This window comes from Rhinolophus sinicus, chromosome 12 (genome assembly GCF_057876585.1).
Source record: "Rhinolophus sinicus isolate RSI-liver-muscle chromosome 12, RSI-T2T, whole genome shotgun sequence".
Taxonomy (NCBI): Eukaryota; Metazoa; Chordata; class Mammalia; order Chiroptera; family Rhinolophidae; genus Rhinolophus; species Rhinolophus sinicus.
Genome location: NC_142512.1, coordinates 45,158,234 through 45,173,754, shown reverse-complemented (window position 1 = coordinate 45,173,754; position 15,521 = coordinate 45,158,234). Strand labels below are relative to the sequence as shown.

The following is a 15,521-nucleotide window of genomic DNA, read 5'->3' as shown; positions in this document are numbered from 1 at the left end:
TTCTTTTAAGGAAGGTGTTTTGCTCTCAGTGCTTGGATAAATGTATTTGAGTTTTCCTTGTAGAGAACAAGTACTTCAGTGCTGTCAGGGACTGACACTTGTAATCCAAGCAAACTGTCTCAGGCTGTCTTATGAGTATCCTTCCTGATTGAAGTTTGATTGGAGTTCCGATTGATCATTTTGGTAATTCTTTTTCATTCTTATCCTTCATTTGTTTAGAATGGCTTCATTACTAATAAATAAAAGGACATATTAGCCTGAGGTCCTTTGTTTGGTGTGCAGGGCTATTTTTAGAAACCTGGCTAAATACACTCTTTAGTTTTAAAAGGATCACTACCATATATTAGAAGGGTAAGTTGTATGTTGCAAACCAAAGATTTCAAATGCATATGTTCTTTGGTCTTAATTAATTTTACTGAGTAGGAGATCGTGCTCTTGGGAACCATTTTAAAAATATGACACTTTAAAACATTTAGCAGTGTTGACATTTAATTTGGTACCCAAATGTTGTGATAAGAAAAGGAAAGTATAGTGGAGTCTACCTTACAGCAAGTCTGTGAACCTGTTTGTAGGATGAGTCCAAAGAGCTATTTTTTTGAAAATAGCTTGATTTGGGGGGATTAGTCAGCTGTTTTGAGTTATTTTCTGCACTTCTGATTCTACTCAGTTGGTGTTTATAGAGGATATAATGATGCAGTTCTTGAGAGCAGGTATGGAAACTCTTTAAAAACTTTTTTTAAAAAACCCTAAATTTTAATTTTTAAAAAATTCCCTGGCGTAGGAGGCCCTAAAGTCTGCCTGTGATAAAGGTCTCGAGTAGAGCAGCCCAGCCCCTGGACAGGTCCTGCACACTCCGTGCCCTAAGCAGACTCCGTCTGGCAGCCCCATGGACCATTCAGGCAGCGAGCTTGGTGCTCCAGGACTATTGTAGGAGACCGTGGGATTTTAAACCTCTGAACCATAGAAGTTCTCAGTCCCTGCAGCCAGGACTGAGAGTCTGGTTCCTTTATCGCTCCATAAACAATTCAAGAAGCATTGCAGTTTTCCCCGACGTGCCCTCACATGATGAAGACACGGAGGAAAAGAGTAAACTTTTTCTGTACTTTATCTGGGTGATTTTATTATTCCATCCATGCTGCAGACATTTATATTTTAAAATGACCCTGCAATTAGTGATGCGTATGTGGGACGGTGAACCAAAAAGACCAAGTTGCAGCCAAGTAGTAGCTGTTCTCAGAGACTGGTGAAGCCTCATGGTCATCCACCCCCCACGCTGAACGCCGCTGATCAGCCGCTGTGCTGTCTGGAATAGAAGCAGTCAGCTGTCACAACGTCCACAGAAGACCTCTTAGAACCTCCTCCAAAGCCTGCTTGTTCTGTGTTTGGGAATTCATAGATGATGGGAAGCAACAAATAGGAAACAGGTTGTCACAGGCATTTGATACAAGTGACATGTGAATGTGTGAAAGTCAAGGAGAAGACTAAATATGAGGAGAAGCTAACGTGACTTTAAGCGTAACAGTCTGGGTAAGTTCACTCAAGGCAGAGCCTCGTGTGTGCTGCAAAGTCCAAGGGTGTGACTGCAACAACACTCCGGGTGCTAACCTTCTAGGGGTTTTATTTTGGGTGACTAGCTAGATTCTCTGGGCTGGGGACCCCGGGAAAGAGTGGGTTTGGGCCTGGGGAGAATGAGGCTTGTAGAGTCAGCATATTGCACTCGGGGTGTTTATTTTTGCTGAGCATTCTTAGGCAAGTTGGATGTTCCTTCTGCAAGAATGTTCTTGTCACTTGACCGGGAGTATACTTAATTCAGTGCCATTGCTGCACACTGGTGTTTCCACATGTCTAGAATGAGAAGCTTCCTGAAGATTTCATAAGGTTCTTGGATTTGTGTTTGAGTGTATGACTCATGTAGTTTTGAATTATGTTCATGAGTAAGTGCTTTATCTCAGGCTTATAAATCACCCTCAGAACACAGTGGCAGGGTGTCAATTTCCAGAGTGACGATCTCTTTCTTTTTAAAAGCTATGGCCTAGAAGCTTGCCTAACATTATATTTACCACGTTGCAAGGCTAATAGAAACAAATTGTGGAGAACCTTTTTTCTCTTAGGCCATGTCATATTTAGGTAATTTAATAAGAGGGATAGTTTTTTAAATAATTAGATTCCCTAAATACAGGCTTGGTTTTGATATATAAAAGACAAAAACTTGTAGGGAAAACATTATCAATTTTGAGAAGAAATTATACTTTGTAAATTTAATCTCAATTTCATGCAATTCTTTCTTTTAAGAAATTAGAGTTAGCAAATCTTTTTTAGTTTTTTAATTTTTATTGGGGAATATTGGGGAACAGTGTTTTTCCAGGGCCCATCAGCTCCAAGTCAAGTCGTTTTCAATCTAGTTGTGGAGGATGCAGCTCTCTGGCCCATGTGGGAATCGAACCAGCGACCTTGGTGTTACCATGTTTCCCCAAAAATAAGACCTAGCCAGACAATCAGCTCTAATGCATCTTTTAGAGCAAAAATTAATGTAAGACCCAGTATTATATTATGTTATATTATGTTACATAAGACCCGGTCTTATTTTACTATAAGTAAAATAATTTTACTATACTTATAGTAAAATAAGACCGGGTCTTATATTAATTTTTGCTCCAAAAGACGCATTGGAGCTGATTGTCCGGCTAGGTCTTATTTTTGGGGAAACACGGTATGAGCGCTGCCCTGTATGTAACCAACTGAGCCAACCGGCCGCCCTAGAGTGACACGTCTTAAGGAGAAAAGGGCCTCATTACATACAGCTAAGAGACTTGAGTTGATTTTGGTTGGTCTCTTACAACCCTCAGTACAATGAGGACGAGAAATTAAAAAGCACTTCTTTCCACATATAATTACTGAAAATATCCTGCCCCTGTAATGGGTCACTTGAGTTTTTAAGTATGGCTTTTATAAACTTGGCTATTTTCCAGTGCCCTTCATTGCTAGAGAAGTTTACCAGGTGAGATGTTTCAGTGTAGGCATTCTCTCTTACAGGCAGGTACTCCATGTTTTGACGTTGGTTGGAGAAGTAACTGTGTGGAAAATGCTTCCTGAATTCCGTATGAACAGTTAAGGATGTCAGTTGATCCCAAAATGATTTTTGGAACTTGAACTTCTTCTTGTAGAAAATTTCAAGTACACACAAAAGTAGAGAGATGGTATAATGAACCCCGTATACCCAACACCCAGCTTCAACAATTATCAACGTTTTGCCAGTTTTCTACTCAATAACTTAATGGCATAGCTGAACTGTCATTCTGGTCTGTCTATATATAACTAGAGTTTATAGCATTGTTTGTGTGGGAAAATGTGTCCTGAATCCTGGATTCCAGCTAGGTATTCCAAGACTACTGTCTTTGGTTTTATTCCAGGTTCATCTCTAGAGGAGGAGAGAGGCTTTAGGCGTGGGGGGTCTGAGATTTCTCAAGTCGTGGTTTTTGGAAGAGTAAGGTATTTATTAATCATGAAAAAAAAATCAATGCTAGGTATCTTTTCACCTCTAAAATTTATATTTAATGTATAAAGAAAGTACTAAATTCATCGAAGACTATTCTTACTATACAGTAATTGGCCTTCAAGAAGAGATTTGCTGTTACCCCTAAAAGCTTGGAGATTACAAGCAAGCTGGCCCCAGGGCATGAGCTTCTTGGTGTTGGAGCCTGGGCTTCTCTTGTGAACTCTGTTTTATTCTGTTGCTTCTTTCAGTGGTTTCCCAAATGGGTTGTTGAAGGCACTACACTAGGAGAAAATATCACAGTTTCTGTTTGTATGTATTTTCACTCTTTCTATCTAAGAATGTAAATAAGCCTTGCTAATATTTAACATATGGTTGACCATATATTGACATTTGGCCAAAATCCTTGGAAATTGTCAATACTGTTTGAAATACGGATTTACTCTCATTGTTATTAACAAGCCTCATCCTAAGTGTGTGTGTGTGTGTGTGTGTGTGTGTGTGTGTGTGTAGTGCCTTGTGCCTTGAGGTGTCAGGTGAAGATAGTATAAAGCTATCAGAAAGGAAAAAACTGAAAATTAGCAAAAAGGCTAATTATTTCATCTTCTATTTCTATTTTTTATTTTCTTTTTATTTTTTTTCTATTTTTTATTTTTATAAAAGCTGTATTACATTAGAAAATGTATATAATTTATAAGTAACTGTATTTATTATAGGTACATACTCAACTTTTTTTGTCTGATAGGACACGTGATCTGAAAAATTTGGAGGCTAATTTATTTGTTTACTGATCTATTATCATCTCATAATTTCAGCACTTATTAATATGGCTTAATGTTTATCATGTAGTAACATAAATCAGACTTAATTATTTCAGTAGTTCATCGGAGATCATGTTATTTTTCTGTCTAATTTGAATGCTTGTTATCTCCTACTTCTACTACTGTTTGCCAGTGTATTATAAAGTGTTCTATGATGTCAATGGTAATTTAAACACTTAAAATTTTTTTAAATAAAAAAATTAAACAAATACATGATCCAAAAAAAGAAAAGTGTTCTATGGTCACCTGAGTTAGAAAGCTGCTGCCCCAAAAAATAGGAAAAGCTGGAATAAAGACCATTTTCCCAGGCAGAGCCTGTGGCTTTAGCCCTGACTTTGGAGCTTCTAGTAATGGCTGTGAAGGTGACCTTGGAGCAGGCACTGGGAGGATGTGGATGGTATTGACGCTGGCGCTTCCCTCCCCTAATGGACTTTTTTTTTTTTTTTTTTTTTTGTAATGGCATCTTTGAACAGCATTTATTTTGAATGTTGACTATTTGCTTGAGGCTATTATTCACAGTTTGAATTTTATATGTCTGTAGGTCTGTTTGTCTTGCATGGGAAAAACCAAATTTGAATTTAAAGTTCTGCAAAGTATAGTAGACTGTTCTTGCCATATTTTCTAAGTCCATGATCTACAATACCATATTTTAACTGAACACTCAAGTTCTTAACCATTAATACATCAAAAAGGGTTTAAGCCTGGCAAAAGATAAAATCCTGTTTAGGTTTTGGTTTAGGAGACAAAAGAAATCACCTTTTTGTCTGCTTCAGAGATGATTTTCAGCAGGAGGGGCCTCAGGTCCTGGCTCTGTTCTTAGGTTTAGGATTTGCTCCTTCCCTGATAGACTAGATGAAGGCCTGATGCAGGGGACCTGAGTGACAGGCAGCGTTGAGTGCCAGCCCAGCCGTGTGACAGCAGGGTGTCAGCCCAGGCACCCTGAGCACTGAACAGAGAGAAATGCCCTTTGCTTCCTCGGGCCAGAGGGTTGGCACTTTCTCCAGTCGGCTCGGCACCAAGCAGACCGAGGGAGCAGTGCCCTTGAGCTCCTGATTGGCACTGCGACTGAAAGGGCACAGTGGTAGTTCTTCCGGACTTTATTAGTTTGCAAAAGGTTAATTGTAGCTTTTAATCTTTCTAAGTATCAAATCAGTCCCTTTATAGATTAGGTTTGTACTTTCACCAGACATGGCTTCTAAATCCAGCTGAGAATTAAAGAGAAACCCCTGACCTTTTACAAACAGGATCACGGACCCAGTCTGTGGGCTAGCCAGCTGCAGCCCGGCTAACTGTGGGCTTTGTCCCTCAGCTGCATGCACTGTCTCTATTTTCACAGTTCCAGCTTCAGAAAGAAACAAGGCTTGTCCGAGGCTGTCGTGTGGGTTGAGGGCATCTCTGAGTTTTGCAGTTGAGCTGTTGAAATGCAGAGTTGCCAACTGCATGTTGTGTCTTTACACCCACTCCCGTGTTCCACGGCAGCAGCAAGTTGGAGAAATTTCTTACTTGGTAATAAATCCAGGGTTAAGAATTTGGGGACAGCGGAGCAGTGGAGGGTTAGGCACTACACAGGGGACGGGGGGAATGCCTTGGAATTGCTGCATTGCTCTCAAGATGTGATATTTGATCTCTTAGGTCTGGAAATTCCTTGTGAGCTTAACCCAGGGGGTTGCTTAAGCCCCAGGAGAATATCACCTGGTTGATGGTCTAAAAGGCAGTTAGGGTTTGCTCGGAGAATTGCTTTCTGCAAGGGCAGCCTGGTTTCCGGTCAGTAGGGGTGCATTAGGGGCCAGAATACAGGGGACTTGAGGAGAGTCACACCTGGCCACCTCTCGCCTGAGCCGCCCGATGGCCAGTCTGCATCCTGGATGCCTGAGAAACGTGGGCTAAGTAGCAGCCCCTGTGAGTCGCTCAAGGTTTCCTATCAAAGCTGGTAGTGTTTTGGAAAGAACCCTACATGGGGGTCAGGAAACATGCGCCCCAGTCACAACACCTCCCTCTGCTATAGATAAGATGTAGCTAATTCAGTTTCTGTCCTGAAAAGCTTTAACATTTTTCACTTTCAAGATTCTTTCTGAGGTTGCTTATTTTCTTGCCTGTGCTGTTTTGTGCAGTTATAGCTTAGTTTTCCTGTATGGCAACAGCGACCAAGTCGTCTACTTCAAAGTAATCTCTACAGCTCCCTGCACCTAGGCAGCTGGAACCGTGAGGCACACCCGCCTGCCCTACATACTTGTGCTTTCCGTACAGCTTTCCGTCGTCCTCACCGCCGCCCTCTGCACTGGGCTGCATTCATGTATTCACTCGACAAACATTTGTTACAACTGTAGTTGTCTTGTGGCCTTTGTGGTTAAGTAAACCAGGCAGTTAACAGGTACAGTGACAGGAGGAAAGGAACCTGGGGGAAGTGTCATCTTTGCCATGACTGAAGGATGACCAGGTGTTAGCCAGATGGAAGGGTGTTCTGTGCCGTGGAGGTGAAGTGGGGGCCTGGGTCTCGGAGGCAGTAGACTTGGTTTCAGTCTCGGATTTCCCACTCTCTAGACCAATTTTATTGTTTTTCCTAAACCACTCTAGGCGAATCACTTAACGTCTCTCACCACTTTCCTCACCTATAAAATTGTAGGGAATTGGCAGAAGTAAAGGAGATAACATACCTGAGGAGGCCGGATCATAATATGAGCTTCCATGTCAGCTATTATTATGAATATGAATATTAGTATTTTAAAAATCATGTTGTAAGATTTGTTCATTTTACTGTATGAAAATAATACCTCAGTAAAGTACTGTTAACATGGAGGAAGTCATGGCTTGAGCAGTGTCAGCTTAGAGGGAAAATGAACAAAGTGTTAGCAAATCAAATTTAGCAGTGGGTGGAAAGGATGAGAATAGTGTGCTGGTAAACTGGCTCTCGGGGGGTGGGGGAAGGGGGGGCCATCTTTGTACTGTTCACTGATTTCCGTGGTGTAAAAACTCCCACCACAGCCAAGTTACCAATGTGAAGTCATTGAACATAGAGTTGGGAAGAGATGTGTAGAATCCGCTGTCATGAACTGGTGTGATCCAACATCATGACCAACGCATGATTTTCCCAAGAATGCACGACTGGTTCAACATTTGAAAATCAGTGAATGTATTTCACCATAATAACAGACTACAGATAAAGGCAAAACACTATGAGCCAAAAAATGGACTTAGTTCTGCACTTAGCAAAATACAACCACTCAAGCAGGTGCTCTGACAAGACAGTCCACATCGGGCTCTGTGTGCTCTGTGTCACTTGTCCCCTTGTTCGATTCATTTCTCTGATCATTGCTGTTTCTTTGTAAACACCTAGATTACACCCTCTTCCCATGGCTACTGCTTACTGATTCAACATTTTAAATAGATACAAATGACTCATTGGGAGGAGTAAGAGATACTCCCAACTCATGCAAAAAAAATATTGAGATATATGAATCTATATAATTGGCTCATAAATTTCACACATGCCCCCCCAAGACAAGGAAGTGTGTCTGTTTTTAATTCCATAACACATTCAGGGTTCTCTTTGAGACACATTTCTTATGGTTGCTCTAGTGGGGTCATACTGTGTGAGAGGAAGGCCTAATTCTTCTCTACTGGTTTGGGTCACAAATGCTGTCGTGTTTTTACTGTTTGTGTCAACTCCTGACACAGTCCATAGAGAGAGTCCACTTATGTTTTCATGAACAGAGAAATGAGTGAGAGAATGCCGAGGATTCCTCATGTGCAGAGTCTCTCCAGACTTCAGCGTGAGATCAAGTCCGCACGGTGGGAATGGCTGTTTCTTGAACAGAATGACAAGCCCAACTCCAGTGTAGTGATCTTTAGTGTGTCCCTGCTCATTACAAAGACGTTTATAAAATGACGAGGGTAGGAAGATACCGATTAAAATTCCGTAGAGAACATCTTTTAATGAGATCTGGGCCATCCGTGTCATCTAAAAAAGTACTATGGGGCAGGCAGAGTGTTAAATGATGGATATTGAATACAGCTATGAGATTAGCTTTAGCACAGTTTTATGGTGTGTCAGGCGTGTGTGTGTTGTTGGTACTTCAGTAGGTTTGCTCTTTTAAAAAAATCAATGTGTAAGTACATTTATGTTGGTGGAAGGGGCCTGGACTGCAGTTTTACTCGTTTAAGTTACTATATATCTTTGAATTTGGATCATATCTATGATTTATTTAATGGCTAATGCTGAATGATCTGCTTTACTGGATGATTTCAGAGAGAGAAATGGAGGGGTAGGTGTTCTTGGGGTTCTGGAATGGTAACATGATTTAATACGGTCTTGAAATGTCAAGGATTGTTTGCCAGTGGACTGGCTACTTAAGGAGACCAGGCTGGGTGGGATTACTCACCTTTATTTTCATGAACAGTTTTGAGTTTTCTGATTTGCTTCTCAACTTTTAAAAAGGAAAAGAACCTTTTATTTCGGCTAACGGACATTGCCATTCTCCCCCAAATCCAGATTTTCAGTTACCAAGAATGTAGCAAATGACACCCCAGCACAGATTACCCTTCAGGCACTTGTCTCAGCAACCTGTCGTCGTCAGGAAAATGACACTTGAGTCATAGTCGGGTTTGGTTTCAGTGTCCCAAATATTGGTGGTCATCATTGTCATATTCAATCCAATGTGTATTTGTTCTAATTTTGCTAATGGAAGTTTTTCTCCATCAGGGATGGATGAATGAAATTTCCAACTATGATCCAGAAACTTACCATGCGACTTTGACACATTCAGTCTTTGTTCGACTTGAAGGTGGGACCTTAAGACTTTCAAAGCCCAATAAAAATATATCCAGGAGGGCAAGCTACAATGAAACAAAGCCAGAGGTTACCTACATCAGCCAGAAAATCTACGACCTCTCAGACAGCAAGGTGAGCCCAGATGGTTTTAGAAGCTTGGATGACTGAAAAGCATTTGGAATCTTGGTTGCATCACTGTATTCTTTCCCTAACAAGGTCCAAGGTCGTGTGTGTGTGTGTGTGTGTGTGTGTGTGTGTGTGTAAATAGTACCTCTCAAATGTTAGTGTGCATATGTATCTCCTGAGCATCTTTTTAAATGCAGGTTCTAATTCAGTAGTTCTGAGTGGGGCCTGAGAGTCTGCGTTTTGATGAGCTCCCAGGTGATACCCATGCCCTGGCCCGTGGACCACACTTGGAGGAACAAGGGCAAAGCACACACTTCTGACTTTGAGAGTTAATTTTTTCAGTCAAACGAAAGTTCTGTGTGGTAATGCTACGGTAATAACTAATGAAGACTCTGTAAAGGAGAAAATTATGGATATGCGAAATAACTGTGTTTTGATAAAAGCATTATCTACTTCTCTTTTTGAGAAATGTAAAGTATTTGTTATTCCAAAAAGCTATAGATTTTCTAGGCTTCTTACAGTTGACGTGAGTGATCTTTTAAGTTTCTCCAAAATGACAGAAATATTTAAACTTTTATAATACCTTCTTCTTAACTTGAGCTTCCCATCTAGATCTAGTTTGATAAATTCTTTTTTTTTCTCCTGCCAGCTTATGTTTGGCCCAGGATCATTAAACTCTATTGACATCCAAATTTAGTTGATGATAATCCACTAAACAATTATTGTACTATTGTTACCAGAAATTATAGAAATTTGTAACTCTTCCAAAATTCTTAAACATCTACTTCCTGGAATAATTTTGAAGAATGACAAGTCATTTCTAAATATTTATTCCAGTTTCTATAGTCATGTTAGAGACAGGTGTTAATTATTTCACATTCATCAGTTTAGTCAAAAATACTATAAAGTTTGCATTTGTGCTGTGTATATTTTAATGAACCATTTAGCCAATTCTTAATTTAGTATGTAAATCATCATTTCCCTTTCTCTGTAGATTTATCTTGTACCTAAAAGTTTGGCTCGAAAACGAATCTGGAATAAAAAGTACCCCATTTGTATTGAACTTGGTCGACAAGATGACTTTATGTCCAAGGCCCAGACTGATAAAGAGACTTCTGAAGAAAAGCCACCAGCTGAGAGAGAGCTGGGAGGCGAGGACCCTAAGAAGCCACCCCATCCCCAGGAGGGAACAAGATCTGGCCAGCGAGATCAGATATTGTATCTCTTTGGGAGAACTGGCCGAGAAAAAGAGGAGTGGTTTAGGAGATTTATTCTGGCATCTAAGCTGAAGTCAGAAATCAAGAAGCCACCTGGTGTCTCTGGAAGTAAACCAGGTAATGACACGTGTGCTAAATGCTTATGTATTTTTAAAAGGCCTGTGGGAGACTTGAGATTCCCAGGTAGGAAGGAAGGAAGGAGGCCCACTCTGAATTGATGACTGTCTTGTCTGCCACCTAAGGTGTGTTCTTATGAATAATTTACCTTTTAGGCTGATCACTGCAACCCTTTATACTGGATCATTTAAGCAAGGGTGGAACCATTTGCAGATGTATGTTTTTTAGCCTTTGCTGGTTCCTTAGGCTTATGTTTATTTTTCCATAGTGTGACTCCTGAGGGAAGACGCAACAGCAGAGCCCTAGTTATAATAAGGCGGCGGCCAGTGCTGTCCAGCTCCTGGCCCACTTTATGTCCTCCAAGCCTCAGCTCAATGGAAGTACAGGTGTCTCTGGGCTCCAGACCCGCTGCATTTGCATGGATAGCCCTGCAACTCTGCTCTTTCCTCTCCTCCTGCCCTGTGTCCTCTGCTGGAGCTTCACTGAATCTCTCACTGTTCAAACATTTTGTGCCGTGTCATTGCTTTTTACATATGCTGTTCCCTCTACCTGGAATGCGCTTCCCCCTCCTGGGCCAAGAAAATGCCAACTATTTCCTCAAGAGGCAGTCCAGAGGTCACTACCTGTGAAAGTCTGTACTGGGGTAAGCGCCTCTCGGCTCTTAGGCACAGGTAGTCACCCCCTTCTTTCTGCCTTAAAAGTCCTTCAGTCGTGCTTCAGCTACAAGGCTAATTGCAGAAAATTGTGATTTATTTGCCTAGGTGCCTGAGTTCAAGGGCAGGGAGTATGTCTTATTCTTCTTTTTGATGTGGAATTGGCTCAGAGAAGTGCTTCATAAAAAATTTGCTGAATGGAAGATGGCATGTTCGGAATTGCCCCGAACTATGGAGGAACAGTTAGCTTTCTGCCTACTTTCCTTGCCCCCGGGGGCATGTCAGTCCTTTATTTGACCCTAAGAGATCACTAGGAAAAAAGAAAAAGGTATCTACCAGTGTGTTTCATAGCTCCCATTACTCTGACTTGTCATGGAGAGAAATAAAAACTTCTAAAAAAGTATTTATCATCAAAATGGAAGGTATTTTTTTCAGGGTGGGAAATAACCTTATAAATATTTTTTCAAGTCATTTGATAGCATTTTAGCTGCGTCTCAGCCAGACCCAGTGGAGTTCTGCATTTCATTTACTTTGCGGCACTCTTCTTCATCTGTGTTAATAGCCGTCTCCTCTTTGCTGCAGGGGTTTTGCCCTCACACAGCAGACACAGCAGCCCCTCGGGGCACCTGACGCACAGCCGCAGCAGCAGCAAAGGCAGCGTGGAGGAGATTATGTCCCAGCCAAAGCAGAAGGAGCTGTTGGGCAGCGTGCGGCAGAAGATGCTCCTGGACTACAGTGTGTACATGGCCAGGTGTGTCCCCCAAGAGAGCCGAAGCCCCCAGAGGAGCCCTGTGCAGAGTGCGGAAAGCAGCCCAACAGCTGGGAAAAAGGTAACACTGGCTGCCTGGCCGCAGCTTCTCTGCTCTTCCACTTCCACTTCTTTCTTCATACCTAAGTACTCCGAGCGCCTCCTGTGTACCAGGCCCTGTTCTAGGCATTGGGACACAGTGGTGAACAAGACAGACAGAAGGGAGGGGGAGGGCCCTGCCCTCAGGGAGCTTGCAGTTGAGTCAGGGAGACAGCAAGAAGCAAACATCGGGTGGTGATAAGAATGAAAATAAAGCCAATACGGAAGGATGGAAAATGGCCAGAACTTCTGTTTTAGATCAGTGGTCAAGGAGGACCCTTGTGAGGAGATGACATTTGGGCAGAGATCTGACCAAAGTGAGGAGGTGAGCCATGGGGATATATGTAGGAGGAGCATTTGGGGGGCAGGGGGGCAGCAAGTACAAACGCCTCGAGCAAGGAACTGCCCTGAGGCCAGTGTGGGTGACAGTGAGCAAGGGACCAAGAGGCAGGGCCTCACCCGTCAGTTCCAAGGGGTATGGGCAGCCCTGGAGGATTCTGAGCAGGGGTAACTATCTGATTTAAGTTTTAAAAAAGGTAAGTGGCTCTCTGGAGAATTGGCTGTAGGAGGAAAGGTGTGGGTGGGAGGCAGTTATAGCAGTGGCGAATGGGGCTGAGACGAAGGTGGTAACTAACAGCAGGTGGTGAGAAGGGGCAGCTTTGGGGATGTGTGCTGGGGGGAGCTGGCTGGATGTGCTGATGAATTAGATGTGAGGTGTGAGAGAACCCGCTGAGCTTTTCACCTAAGCAACAGCGTGCCCAGTGGGGAAGTTCACAGAATCCTTAGTGATAGAGGTCTGGTTCCTCAATCAGCACTGTATTCTCAAATTCTCAGCCTCCTGAACTGTGTCCAGTGCTTTTGGAGATTTACCACCAGCCTTATTTCCAAAGTGTGACATGCTAGACATTGACTCAAGATCATCTGTGATGAGATAAATAATATTAGCTGCCATATGTTAGTCTCTGTTAGGCTCTTTGATAAAATCACTTGGACCTCTTGAACAGTCTTGCAAACTCGATAGCATTCTCTCCATTTGGTGGATGGAGAAACAGGCTCACAGAAATTAAGTAGCGTAATTTCACAGTTGCTGTGGTGGAGTGTACAAAGCCTGACCTGAGACTCCAAAGACCCTCAGCTACCGCGTCTGCCATTTTGATAGGTCGTTCTAATTGTGCTTGACCTGAGGCCTCCTGCCACTACTTGCACAAATGTTCTGAGACCATGACATCCCACCTGTGGAGCACAATGCCTGTTTTAACATGTTAAGTGTTTCTAGTGTTCTTAACAGGAAACATTCGGTACCTTCCTCTTTGTGCCTCTAGTCTTGACTCATTCTGTTGATCCCCTGTCTTCAGTATGGAAGAGGCCCCTGAACCTTCCTCACAGAACCTGTTTTAACTGGGCAAAAAAACCCATATGCCTTTGCTGGCCCACTGCCTCTGCCCTCTGACCTGAGTTACCAGCAAGCATGGGAAGTAGACCACCTTCTAGGCTAGAGTGGGGTAATATAAAACGGTCTGGAAATGTCCTATTTATCACTAGTGAATCCCCCTCCCCCAAATTCCCTTTATCCCTGGGCTATCAGCTGCCTGGACTCTCATGAGACTCAGGAAAATCAGGAGGAGAATTGTGCACTGATGTAAGAAAACAATCTAATAAAAAGCTTGCTTTTTAAAAGAGTTCCTTAAATTACATCAAAGAAGTTTTAGAACATTGTTTCCTCAGTATGTGTTTCATGTGCATGTATCATGTAATCACTGGGGTCTGTGGGAGCCCCAGGAGGGGCTGGGAGACCCTGATGCTTCACAGCCCAGCCCCTCTACCCAGCGTTGCTAGTACAAGCCTTTCTAGGTACTTGGCACTTACCCCTTTAAGCACCAAAACCTTTTTTTCCCCTCTTCTAAGTCTGACGAAAATCTTTAAAAACCACATTGTACTCCTGGCTCCCTTAGGTGGAGCAGGCAGGCATGATTTAACTTTTCCTGGATAATTTAAAGACTCAGTATAAGAAACGGAAATTCAGTCTGGTCGTCATGCGGGGCTGCATGAGGTCTGTGTCCCACTGTCCCTTTCACCCCTAGTCTGAGGCTTCCCAGACTGCAGACTCGGCAGTATTTTCTCTCGGTTGTCAGTTGGCTGCTGTGGGGAGGTGTCTTTCTAGCTGGCTTTTGCTGGAGCACTTATCCCCATCTGCCTCCGCACCCTTGTTAATTTAGTGATTCTAATCTGCATGGGTGAGGAAACCAGAGCCAGGATTGTGTGAACAGAGATAACTGTCTTTGAAAGTGGGGCCTTTGAAGAAATCACGTGAGTTTTAGTGCTGGGCTCCTACATCCACTTGGCGTGCCTGAAACGTGTGTGGGCCACGTCCTGGCTCTCGGGTGGTCTGGTAGTCTTCAGGAAAGCATGGGTGTGTGTTTTAGTTATCTATTACTGCATGACAAACAGCCCCAAGAGCGAAGGCTTAAAATAGTAACAGTTATTTATTTTGCTCACAAGTTTGTAATTTCACCAGGCTTAGCAGTGAAGGCTTCTCTCTGCTCCACACAGCGTCAGTGGGGAGGCTGGACTGGGGGCTTCCAAGATGGCTCACTCGCATGGTCGGCAAGTAGATGCTGGTTGTTGGCTGGGAGCTCAGCGAGGGCTGAAGGCTGGAGGCCTCAGTTCTACTCTTTGTGGCCTAGGCAGCCCTCAGCATGGTGACCCGGTACCAAGGCAAGCGTCCCTAAGGAAAGAACCAGACAGACATTGCATTGCTTTTTGTAAACTAGTCTCAGAAGTAAAATAATGTCACTTCCATTGTGCCTGTTGGATAAGGCAGTCATAAAGGCCCTCCCAGGTTCCAGAAGACGGGCAAAGATTCCACCTCTTGCTGATGGAAGAGCAAATTCTTGGAAGAGCGTGTGGGATGTGAAATATCGTTGCTCAGTTGTTGGAAAATTAGACCTGCTACAGTGTTCCTGTACTAATTTTATTACCTTTCATGTTTTCCGTTATACGTCAGTGGAGAAAATTCTTTATTAGTTTTATTTCTTATTAATTTAGCAATACGAGCAAGTAAGGGCCTTTTACTCCCATCCTTGATTTTATTTCCCTTTTTGTGTATGTGCATGTAAAACATTAACATGGTGCAAGAAATCACCAAAGTACAAAGACATACTCAGGAAAGTGCCATCTCCCCCACCCTGTTCCTGCTGTTCTCCATGCCCATCCCACTCATCCCCTGTGGTAAACCAGTCTCCTTTGTCTCTGGTTTATCCTTTCTGGGTTTATCCCCGCTTCTGCCTTACTCAAAGGATAGCATACTATGGCTACTCTTTTGTACATTGTCACTTTGTAGTACATTCTGGAAATTATTCCACATCAGTTCATAGGTATCTCCCCCCCTCCTTGTTTTAAACAGCTGTGAAGTACTTACTCCATTGTGCAAATGTTCTATAGTATATTCAGTCTCTCTCTTATATGGACATCTAGGTTGT

General features: G+C 42.7%; 1 protein-coding gene across 7 annotated transcripts in view; it reads left to right on the top strand.

Annotated features, from left to right (window-relative positions):
- Positions 1-15,521, top strand: part of TEX2 (testis expressed 2) — a 92,964-nt gene that overhangs the window by 43,053 nt on the left and 34,390 nt on the right. For all 7 annotated transcript variants that reach the window (XM_019732891.3, XM_019732887.3, XM_019732888.3 and 4 more), the window contains 3 exons: positions 9,014-9,214; positions 10,203-10,542; positions 11,778-12,025. In XM_019732891.3, coding sequence (XP_019588450.3) covers positions 9,014-9,214; positions 10,203-10,542; positions 11,778-12,025 — 789 coding nt within the window. The remainder of the gene's footprint in view (positions 1-9,013; positions 9,215-10,202; positions 10,543-11,777; positions 12,026-15,521) is intronic.